Source organism: Pteropus vampyrus, unplaced genomic scaffold (assembly GCF_000151845.1).
Source record: "Pteropus vampyrus isolate Shadow unplaced genomic scaffold, Pvam_2.0 Scaffold157, whole genome shotgun sequence".
NCBI classification, from domain to species: domain Eukaryota; kingdom Metazoa; phylum Chordata; class Mammalia; order Chiroptera; family Pteropodidae; genus Pteropus; species Pteropus vampyrus.
This window is the reverse complement of record NW_011888938.1, coordinates 378995-390844: the sequence shown is the minus strand read 5'-3', so window position 1 is coordinate 390844 and position 11850 is coordinate 378995. Positions and strand designations below refer to the sequence as shown.

Sequence of the window (11850 nt, the reverse complement as noted above, 5' to 3'; positions counted from 1 at the left end):
CACAGTACCGGGAAGACGTCAGCCACCAGTGCCGTCCCCGTCAAAACCCCGGTGTCGTTTTTTCAGGTGTAGAAAAGCACACCCTAAAATCCATATGGGTCTCGGGGGACCCTGAACAGCAGGAACAATCTTGGTGAAGAACAAAGCTGGAGGACCCGGACTTCTTGATTTGAAACCTAACTATAAGGCTACAGCCACCAAACAGTGCGGTGCTGGCAGTGGAACGGAACCGTGAGCCAGAGCCTCACACATGTCACATGATCGTCAACAGGGGCGCCAAGACCACTTGATGGAGGAAGGGGGTGTCTTTCAGCAAATGGTACTGGGGCAACTGGACAGCCACTCGCAAAAGAAAATTAACCTCTACCTAGATATCATGCTCTATACAAAAATTAGCCTAAAAGCAGATCATAGATTTAAATGAAAGCTGCAAGCCTTTTACAAAAAATACCGGAGGAAACCTAGGCCCTAGGGCTAGGTGGAGAGTTCTTAGAAAAGATGTTTAAAGCACGGCTGAGAAAAGAAAAAATCAATGAACTGGACTTCGTCAATAGCGTCAAGAGGCTGAAAACACGAGTAGAGACTGCAGCGAAGCATCTGTAAACCAGACGCCCAGCAGGGGGCTGGATACAGCATCCTGGGACCTGCGCGGCCAGGACGAGGTCTGCGGGGCGCGGCACCCGAGAGGGGCGCAGGGCTGACCGCAGGAAAGGCCCCGGCAGCACCTACCAACGGAGGAACGAAGGGAAAGCGTGACGCGCTCTCCACCCACGCACCCGAGCAGCAAGATGAGCCGGTGACGACACCGAGCGCTGGCGAGGCCGTGGACACGGGACAGCACTGCGCACCGCCGGCGGGAGCGCGGGGGGCCGCGGCTCCGGGAGTCCTCGCGGCCGTCACGACCCCGATCCTGCCCATGTCCTCGGAGGGGCGCACTCGCGCGCGCAGCCCCTTCCCGCACGCCGTCGCAGAGCAGCTCACAAACCCCACGCGGGACACGCGCCCCGTCAGCAGGTGAAGGCGCGCGGACCCGTGCAGGCCAGACCGCTGGCATTCCTCGGCAGGGAGGGGACGTGCTAGCGACACGCGGCGTCATTCTGAGCGAAGAAAGCCAACTGCGAAGGCCACGTACTGTTGGCTCCCTTTTCATGATGCTCGTTGGGAGAGGGCTGTGGGGTGGGCGACTGCAGGAACCGACGCCAGAGCCACAACAGCACGGTGCACGCGCGCATGCGCAGAACTAGGGGCATCTGCAGACCGCACGGGGGCCGTGCACGTGTCAGCTTCCGGGTCCGGATGCTGCAGTTCCGGGGCCGTGGATTTGTCTACTAGTTTTGTAACTTTCTGTGAATCTACCATTATTTGAAAATAAAACACTTTTCTAAAGAACGGAACAAGCTTTTCTGAAGCAGCGCGCCTCCACTGTGCACCTGACGATGGCCGCGGCTGGCCGCAGGCGGCGGTGCGGGCGGCAGAGGGGCGAGTCGCACGCTGCGGCGTGCTTTACGAGACAGAGGCGGAGGCAGCGGGCGCATCGAGCCTTCTGAGTTTTAAAATGTCATCTTGAGAGTAACTTGTAAATATTAAATATCTGTGGAAGTAGCCTTGTTTTATAAAGCATTTCTGTTTGGCGCCTAGGAATGCCTTGTTATCACATGCCTGGATCAGACAGAGAGCGTTTCCGCAGGCACGGAAGCTCCCATCACAAGCACGTCTATGACAGTGACATAATATCTGCTGCACCGTTTTTTGAAGAGGACCCCAGAACTTAGTATGACCGCAGCACAGAAAACTGACCTACTGTCTATCACTGTGGTCACTCACAACCGCATAAAATGCATGAAGTCTGAAGAATGAGGAATGCTCAATGGCTTGGGAACGTCTAAGAGCTCGCGGGAATGTCAATTCCTGCTTCCTGAATCCCAAAGCTTCACCGCTGTCAGTAACTTGGAACCGCTGCCCCAGCTTCCCGACTGCAGCCTAAGGCCTGCCTGAGCGGCGGCCAGCCCCCTCGCCACTGCGGCATCCTTGCCAAGGGGCAGAGCAGCTGTGCATGCCCCTGGCAGGCTCAGACCCCAAGAGGGGCCCCTCGGGGGCTTCGGCTCTCTGCCCTCCCCAGCACCCCCAGGGCTTGGCTGTGAGGGCCACACTAGCTCCCGTGTCAGAAGAACCTGGAAGGACCTACGGAGCAGGGGAGGAGGAGGCATCTGGCCAGGCCTATGGCCATTGGGTGGGGCTTACCGATGGCACTGAGGGCATGCTTGAGCTCCAGGGCGAAGGCGGTGAGGGGCACATCCTCCGACACGGGCATGACGGCCACCGTAGAGAGGTTGCTGGCGGGGATCCCCGAGTCCCACTTGCCACCTGCAGAGTGTAGCCCGAACTGGTGACCTGTGAAGCACAGGGTCCTGTGTTGGCTGGCCCTGTGATAATCTCAAGGTGTCCCTATCTGTTTCTGGATGACACGTGGCACAAGCAGCCTGGGACGAGAGATGGGCACCAGGTCTCGTGACTAGAGCTTCTCCCCCACTGGCCGCTGAGCACGTGGCACACCAGGGCAGGCCCACTGAAGGAGACGCTGAGACAGAGGCGTGGCATGTGGGAATGAACGTGAGAGCCAAGAAAACTCAAACCCTTAAGATACGCTGCCGGGCGGGGCCCTGTCCTTTGAACCAGCCTCCTAGGGGTCTTCACCACTCGCTCTAGAAAGAGGAAGCCATCTGTTTGGATGATGGACAGACATGTTCTTCATCTCAGACACTGTGGGGAGGACACGGCGACCCCCGGGACATCAGCGCTAGTTCCCGGGGCAGTGCCCTGAGCCTCTGAGGACAGTCCCTAGCGCTGAAGTGTGTCAGGCCTGCACAGCCTGACCTGGGGGCCAGAGAGGGGAATGCAGGACGGCGGGATGAGTGGGTTGCTGGGAGCAACTCGGGGCAGGGAAAGAAGATGAGGCCTGGGAGCTGGGCACTGGCGCACACAGGGCAGCAGAGGGCCTGCCCCTGCTTCCCACAACCTTTTCCCGCGGAAGCCCTCCCTGTGAGGAAGGGCCGGGAGTCTGGGCCTTCAGGACAGGCACATGGGAGGTTCTGGTTCTGGCCAAGGGGAGAGGAGTAGGCACATCCCACTGCTGCCACCACTCACAAGGACCCAGCTCTCAGGAGACTCAGAAGGGTGCAGAGAGGAAGACAGCCCGGTTTGGGACCGTCACTCTTGGGAAAACGCCCTATGAATGCCACGGAAGCGGCAGTAGCCCCGCCGCTTCCCAGCTCCAGGCAGGCAGGGCCCAGCCATCCTCCTAACACTGAGTGCTGCCTACTTTCCAGGGGCCCCAAGCACTAAGCAAACACAGGCTTCCTACCTGCGTGGGGCTGCAGACACAGTGGGGTGGAGCCCCCAGTCCCCCACGCCCTGCACTAACAAGGAGAGCTGGCACCCCCATAGAGAAGACCATAGAGAAGGGGGAAGGGGAAAAAGGAATTCTCTAACTCTAGCGCCAAGTCCATGCACGAAACCAGCCAGAATCACACAGCGGTGGCTCTGGGGACTGAGTGTGGTGTGCAGCACCAGCCAGCCCTCACTGGCTCTGGGCAGCGCACACATGGGCAGACCCAGGTACCACTGCAGAGGCTCTGAGAATTCCATGCGCACTGAAGCAGCCCAGGAGGGAGGGCCAGGACGTGCTCCGTGAACATGAGCACACCGACGGTCTGCTTAAATAGAAGCCTTAAACGGAAGCAGTCTCACGACATAAGACTCAAAAAACGCGGTACAGTCCAAAATCACCAGGCATACCAAGACCCAGAAAAATCTCAACTAGAACAAGGAAAAAGACATCAACAGACGAAAACGACAACATGTCTCAGAATTTGGAATGACCTGACAAGGACAATAAGGCTGTGATCAGAGAGAAACAGCGGTCATGAACGGTCTTGAAACAGAGGCATAAACAGAATGACGGAAACAAAACTCTCTGGATGGGCTGAAGAGCAGAATCGAGCCGAGGAAGAGCCAATGACCTTGAAGACAGATCAAAAGAAACTATTCAACCAAAACACGAGGGAGAGAAAAAGATTAAAACTGTGCGTCAGAGCTCTTTGGGATAAGAGTAAACCCAGGAATCCCAGAGGAATAGAAAGAGTAGAGGGCTGAAGAATGTTTGAAGGAAAAAAGGCTGAAACCTTCCCAAATTCGGTAAGCTACAAACCTATAGATTCACGAAGATGAGCAAACCCCAAACAGGATAAACCCAGAGAAATTCACGCCCGGACACTCCAAGATCAAACTTCTAAAAACTAAAAGACAAAGTCCCCACGACTCCCTGTGCTCAGGAACAAGGCACAGGAGCACCCTGGAGGCCAGAGGGAAGAGGCGCAGCCCTGCGAGGGACTGTGGGCGCAAGACCCCATACGTCGTCCCCCCCCGTGGGGAGGGGCATGCAGGCGGGCTCGGGTGAAGGGGAGCTAAGAGGACAGGTGGCCATGGACCTGCTCTACAGAGCTGTTGTCAAAGGGGCTTCCCCAGAGAGAAGGGACGTGACACCCATCCTCCTGCAGCTTACACAGCAGTGCAGGAGACAGCAAACGCCAGCTGGGGAGACATGTGATGTGCCAGGGGGTGGCGACAAGTGCAGAGGAGGAAAGTGAAACAGAAAACAGGAACTGAGGAGTTGGGAGCATCATGGTGCATGGGGCTCAGAGAGGCTACGCTGAGGCTACGCTGAGGCTATGCATGGGGCTCAGAGTGGCTTGGGGTAGGGGGAGGAGTGGACTCTGCAGAGGGTGCTCGGGGCAGAGGGGGCAGAGGTCACAGAACAGCAAGGAGTCTAGAGTGGAAGGCTGTTGACTATGATAGACGCAGACCACAGGGTAGGGCTCCATGTTTGGTGGGCGGGGCTGTGGGCAGGGCTAGGGGTTGGTGGGTGTGGCTCCATGCTTGGTGGGCAGGGCTGTGGGCAGGGCTAGGGGTTGGTGGGTGTGGCTCCATGCTTGGTGGGCGGGGCTGTGGGCAGGGCTAGGGGTTGGTGGGTGTGACTCCATGCTGGGTGGGCGGGGCTGTGGGCAGGGCTCCAGGTTTAGTGGGAGGGGCTCCAGGTTTGGATGGGTAGGGGCTCCCAGGCACCAGGCCTGGGGACATACCTGTTGCAGTTCCCTGCTGAAGGCTGCCCAGAATCTTCTCACCCAAGAGATGAATCAGCCGAGTCACAACCTGAGGGTGGAGAAAGAACAGACCCAACCACACATTTTAAACGAAGAAGGCAAGGACCTTGGGTTCACCTCTTTGAAACCACATGGCCATAAACTGCTCTGGGACATGGGTGGGTGATGGGTAGCTGGGTTGCCTGAACACGTCGACTGGCAGTGGTAGGTGCAAGGAGCAAGTGCCCTGAGACCCTGATGGTGGGCCTCTCCTCTCATTTCCAGGGCAGGAAACATGGGACAACCCCCCAGGGAAGGCCAGACCCCCGGCCACAGGCCAGTGGGTACTTCCCAGAATGAGCACTGGCTGGGATTACATGATACCCGAGAAGTCCTACTTTTTAAATGTTACTGTTGACTGTATTAGTACTAAAATGTTTAGAGTGAGAACAGGAGTATTTAAGGTTGGAATGTTAAAGTATCTGTCATGTACTCTTGGCTGCTGACCGCCTTTGCACTGTTGAGGTGTTCAGACCACAGGGGACACACTGCACTACAGCCTCCCACTGCGGCTCAGATGCAGCCCGTGGTCACACTGTCTAGCTTCAGAAAAACCCAAGTCACCTAAGACAGCATGCTGAGAACAGAGAGGTGACGGAGGCCGCTCCCTAAGGCCAATGCTGCTCCTCTCCCCGCTCTCTGCACCACCCCCACCCCCGCCAGCCTCCTGCCTGCTTCCTGAACCTCCAGTGCAGTGTGGGGCTACTCCGGAAGGAACCAGCTCTGACCCCTTACACTCCAGTGACCAGCACTCCCCAGCCCCTGCCAGCCAGCCCTCCACTTGCGAGCCAACTCTGAGGACCCTGTCAGCGCAGGATGCTGGAGGCAGAGACTCACGGAAGACACAGGGCAAACTGTCCAAACTGTAAGATGCGAGCGAGATACAAAGGAGTGTGAGCAGAGGGGTCCGAAACAAACTAAAGAGGAGGGTCTGCTTCATACTCAACTAACATAGCATCGAACTGTTGGTAGGGGCTAATTAAGAAAGACACTTAATTACAGAAAATTTCAAACACATACACAGGCAGAGAGACGCCTGTGAACCCCACCCTCCCTTCACCCTATTTCACACACACCCTTGAAAAGCTCTGAAGCCAATCCCAAACACGTTTTATCTATTAATATTTGAACTTGTCTCTCTAAAAGAACCTTTAAATACATGACAACATATAACGATCAGAATTACAAATTGACAATAATTCTGTTAAAGATAATTTAAAAAGTGGTCTTCTCTACTTTGGAAAAGGTTCAAAATAGGCCAACGAACACGTAAAATGTGCACAGCATCTTTACCATCAGGGAGATGCAGATTCTAATCGTGTGTGTGTGTGGGGGGGGGTGGTCCGTTTCCCACCAAGAGCTGGGCTCGCATCTGACAGGGGGTCTGACCACCTGAGCACCAAGTGTCGAGATGCCACGGACGGGACGTCCACTGCCGGGGCCCCCGGCGCAGCGTGGGGCTGGTGGACGACGGCTCAGAAGTCAGAGCCGCACCTCCCCTCGGCCGGGTGATCGCACGCTCAGGCAGCACCTGAGACGTGCAAACGGGCCACGAAACACTGACTCGAGCGCGCTCTGAACGGCCCTTCGCGACGGCCTCGACCTGGACGCCACCCACGTAGCCATCACGGGGGGTGGAGGGACAATTGGAGTGACAGTGATGCACCGCTCGGAAACAAAGAGACGTGCCAGCAACACGCAGAACCACATGGGTCCCTCGCCGCCACCCCGAACGGCAGACTCAAAGGACAGCACCGGTCAGGTTCCATCTGCACCAAGTCCGAGCGCAGACAGAAAGGGCCAGCCTCTGCTGGGGGCTGGCAGTGTGGAACGCCGTCAGGACTGGCCTGGGGCTTCTGTGAGCGGCGCACGTGGGAGCCTGGCCCACCAGCCCCCATTGCCCTGACCCCTTTGCAGCTCACGCTACTCCCAGACTCTGCCACGCAACTTGCCAATGGCAGGGAGGAAGTTCAGTCCCCGCAGGTCGGCTTGGGTGCTGGCATGAGCTGAACGTGGACGGCCTCAGTCGGCTCTGTGGACAGCGAAGCACCGAGGCTGGTGGCCTGGGGACAGGAGGTGGGGAGGGTCTGTGGACCCCCAGGGAGCTGCCCTGCAGAGGACGCAGTGGGTGGGATGGTGGGCAGGCCGGCAGCTGTGGCCGCCTGTCTGCCTTGAGGACCCAACAGCAGGGTGCGCTGAGGCAGAGCCAGCACTGACCGCAGGTGTGGCCAGCCTTCCCTAGCCCCGCCTGAGGACTGCCCATGTCGGAAGCTGCAGAGTGTCACCCAGAACCAGGGGCTGGTCAGGACCGTGGCCCACAGGCCCAGCCGCCTCCCGCCACCCAGAGCTGCTGGCAGGGCAGAGCCACGTGTCAACTACTGGCCTCCAAAGGTGCAGCTGAGGCACCAGCCGAAAGGTGTGTCCCGGTGGCGAGGGTACCACCCGCCAGAACCCCCAGACCAGTAGCTGCTGTGCAGCGGTGGCCCGAGGCTGACTGTCATCCCCTCGCCCGTGCTCCTGGCCACCGCAACAAGCACTCTGCCCTCCACTGTGGTCTCCTGGTGCTGCAGTGGGCCACCCCCAGGCCCTCGGATGCAAGTCCCCGAAACCACAGGAGCTGCAGGCCGGTAAAGTACTAACCGAGGGAGGGAGGAAGGGCTGACTGCCTTCTGGTGAGTCTCAGGACAGGGGGGGCCTGGTGGCCTGGGGTGTGGGGGTGGTGGTGACAACTGGAGTGACAGCTGTGAGGGAATGGCATGGCTTGGTGTGGAGTGGGGGTGACTGTCAGGGTACTGACGGTGACACGCGGCTGCAGCGGGGGGGGTCCTGAGGGAGGGCTGCACGTGCCCATGAATAAGGGTCGGGATGATGGGACGGGCCGAGGTGGGGACGCGCGGGCCACGTCAGGAGGACCAGATCTGGGATGCGAACGTCCACACGAAAGACATACACATCTGACAGCCAAGGGCGACTGAAGCCAGGACGAACAGCGCCATGTGACGGGAGAGCAGGCCACTGTCTCTCACGGTGAAGGCCGACCACAGACGGGAAGCAGCAGGAAGGGGAGAATCAACACCGAGCATTCAGGACAGTCCTGGGCCCCCAGGAGGCTCAGAGCCCCTCAGGGTGGTCACCTCACGGACACCAGGCCCAGAGCTGGAAAGGTGGCCAGGAGCAGGGACAGGACAGGACAGCACAGCCAGGGGCTCAGGCAGGCTGGGCAGCCCGAGGACAGAACCCGGCCCCGTGTGCCGCCCCCCGGGCCACTGAGAAAAACGTTCCCCGCGGCCTCCGCATCCGCGTTTCCCTTTCCGGGGTTCTGGTTATCCGCGGTTGGCCACAGACTGAAAGTATTACATGGAAAAGTCCAGAAATAAAAAATTCATGTTTTAAATTGCAAGCCATGCCGAGTAGCGTGACGAGATGTCACATTGCGCGGCTCCGTCCCTTTGTCCAGCGTCTCCCTGTCTGCGCTCCCTGCCCGCGGGGCACACACTCCGTCTCCAACGAGAAAGACTTGCCCTGGGACAGGACCACGCCTTCCACACAACAGGATGCAGCTAGGCCTGCAGGGGACCTGCGTCCACTGCCACACCTCTGCAGCGAGCCTCTGTGGCCGGCCTTCCTCCATGGTCCCCTGGGGGGGCCTGCTCCATCTCCACTGCCACCTGGGACTCGGAACCCCGCCCCTGCCATGCTGACCTCGACCCACAGCCCTACCTGTTTCCCTGGAGTTTTCTAGTAAAGAGGGTGCGTACTATCCGTAACTATATTTTTTACTCTTTTTCCAGATGTGTGCCAGTTGTTTCCTTTTTTCTCCAACATTTTTTATTAGCTGGGAGGAGCTGTCTCGTTTTGGATTTTGTTCCAGAACAAAGTCTCCTTTAACGGTTTCCTTTCAATCCTCAGAGCGTTTATTCGTAACGGCTGGATTCTGTTAAATGCCTCAATAGAATCATAAGGTTTTCCTTTTTCCTTTTTGCCATAATTCATTGTATTTTAATAACTTTCCACACTGGCTGACATTCTCTGTGTGGACCCTAATCAGACACCTGTGTTTCTAGCTGACGTGCTAATATAGAGTCCATACGGCTACAGTACTAAGAAACAACGGAGTTTCCTGTTGAGCTTTGGTATCACAGGCATGTTAACGTCATAAAAGGGCCTGGGGGACTTGCCATTTGTTCTAGAACGTTGATGTCTGCAGGACACCTGCTGCCATGCTGAAGCAGTGGACGGGCCTGAGCCTCTGCTTCCTCGGCTGCCCCCTGCTACTCAGGCAGGGCGTGAAGACCAGAAAGCCAGTGTGGGGACGCCCCAGGAGCGGGCCCCATCTTGCTGCCTGGACGCATGGCGGCCTGGCCCAAGCCTTGCCTGCCCTCCTCGGATTTTGGTTTCGACTTCCCCGAGCTGCACGGTGAGCAAGCCTGCACTGCCTAGACCACACTGCCACTAGGCCCTGTCCCCACCTGCTATTACCTGTGACACAGCTGGTCGGGGCACAGCCTCAGACACGTGGGGCCAGGTGGGCTTCACTTGCTGGGTCCCTGTGCCCTCTGTACCTCTGGCCGGCGCCCACACACCTGCCCGAGGCCCTGTCTGCCCTCAAAAACATGAAGCCAGTTTGTTCCACTGTCTCACCTGAGCCCCCCGGTGACCTCAGACAGGACACAGCCCACTGCACAGCGAACATGACCTCACGGTGACGCCCACCCCCATGCAGCCTGGGCAGGAGCCCTCACCTGTGGGTACCTGCGCTTGATGGAGGTCAGGGCCCCTGTGGGGAGCTTGGCCAGCTCCGAGTCGCGGATGGCATGCACGGTGGTGGCCCTGGGCTGGTGTGTGAGCGTCTCCACCTGAGGGGACCGGAGGAGCCTGTGTCGCACTGGTGGGCAGAGCGCACAGCCGCTCCTCTGGAAGTGTGGAGCAGGTGACTAGCGGGAGGGAAAGGCACCCGCCCAGCCCACTGTGCTGCGGCGTGCAAGGGGACACACGGTCAGCAGCACCGGACCTGCCAAGGCCGAAGGGGCCCCAGCACCCAAGACAGGGTGCCGCGTGAGGCACCAAGAACAGGGCAGGCAGCTGTCCCAGCCAGGGCCTCCTCCCACACACGAGGGTCTTGGAGGAACCACCTGGGCCCCATCCCTCCTAGAGTCCTCTGACCTTTGACCTCCAGAGGCAACCCCAGTGCTGCTGCCCAGGCTAGGAGCAGGCAAACTGCTCGAACCTAAGAACTGCGGGGGTAATCACCCTCCCCCCCCCCGACCGAGTCACTCCGAGGGCTCATTCCCCTCGCCCAGTTAAGGAGCCAGGTGGGCCGAGCGCCGCCCCAGCATGCGACGCAGCCGAGGGCACCTCAGACCTACCACACCGATGAGGTCGCCACGGCCATATTCCCCAGCCAGGCGCTTTTTGAGGTCATCCTTCCGGACCACGGAGCGCAGCCGGCCGCTGAGGACGATGTAGGTGCAGTCCGACTTGTCCCCCTGCCTGTGAGGGTGGGGCGCTGGGAGTGGGCAGGGCACAGGCCAGGAGCCCCCGCCACCCCCGCCCCCGTACTAATAAAGGAATGCAGTCTTCTCCCTAAATTTTTTTGGATAATAGTTATTTTCCATTAAAAAACCTATATGCTAACATGGAAAGGGCTCCTGGTGGTTTGTAACTGATTAAATAAAACTTCCTTGGCTTTAATACCACAAAATCGACAGCTAAGACTCAGGTCCGGATTAGCCGCCGTCCTAACCAGAAGATAAGGGCGCTCCTCCGAGATCACAGGGGAGCCCGTGGCACAGAGGCTCACAAAGGCTGCAGGAGCGATGCCTGTGTTGGGCCGTCCTAAGGGAGGGTGTGGATTTGCAGGTACTGACGTGGAAAGATGCCACGGAAACGTTGTGTGCCTGTGTGTGCACATCAGCACAGAATGGGAGGAGCCCAAGGCGTGTTCTGGAAACTTCAGAGCCACGGGAGCCATACCCAGCCAGTCTGCCCCCCAGCCAGCCCCGCCCCGCGGGCCCACCTGTACCCTGCAGGCCCCGCCTCCGCCTCCGCCCAGCCCCGCCCCGCGGGCCCACCTGTACACTGCACGCCCGGCCTCCACCTCCATCCAGTCCAGCGCGAAGTCGATCTGCCGCACGAAGGGCGACATCCGCTTCACCACTGTGTGCGCCACGCCCAGGACAACGGTCGGCTGCTTCCGCATGATCCTGCCGTGCCAGCCCAGTCATTCCAGCCCCATGCTGGCTCTGCCCCTTCCCTCCAGGCTAAGGCGCGCGCCAGCAGGCAGGGCCTGCACCTCCACTTATCGATCAGTAAGACCCACTTAGCAGGGGACGCGGCCCTTGGTCAGGGACTGGGACAGAGCACGGCACTCAGTCGGCCATCTGCTCCATCCACCCCATGTACACCCAGTGCTAGTGGCTCTGAGAGAGCTGTCCACCTTGGGGGCTCGTGCTGTGAGCCCACAGACACACGACATGCACATGATGATACACATGTGGATATACATGAACACATGACAAAGGGACACACGAGCACACAGACACACAAGAACACACAGACACACGCAGAGGGACCAGGCCTGGGCCCCCCACAGGCTGCTCCCCTGTCTGGGCCTGGACGGCTGAGTGGGGTTTACGTCCGTCCAGTTCGCCTC

The 11850-nt window shown here is 58.8% G+C and overlaps 1 protein-coding gene across 1 annotated transcript in view; it reads right to left on the bottom strand.

Moving 5' to 3' along the window:
* Nucleotides 1-11850, bottom strand: part of PNPLA7 (patatin like phospholipase domain containing 7) — a 55078-nt gene that overhangs the window by 15978 nt on the left and 27250 nt on the right. Inside the window, exons 19-24 of the mRNA XM_011369948.2 lie at nucleotides 11270-11401; nucleotides 10565-10688; nucleotides 9941-10054; nucleotides 5139-5208; nucleotides 2242-2391; nucleotides 1156-1352 (exon numbers count right to left, since the gene is read on the bottom strand). Of these exons, the coding sequence (XP_011368250.1) occupies nucleotides 1156-1352; nucleotides 2242-2391; nucleotides 5139-5208; nucleotides 9941-10054; nucleotides 10565-10688; nucleotides 11270-11401 (787 nt within the window). The remainder of the gene's footprint in view (nucleotides 1-1155; nucleotides 1353-2241; nucleotides 2392-5138; nucleotides 5209-9940; nucleotides 10055-10564; nucleotides 10689-11269; nucleotides 11402-11850) is intronic.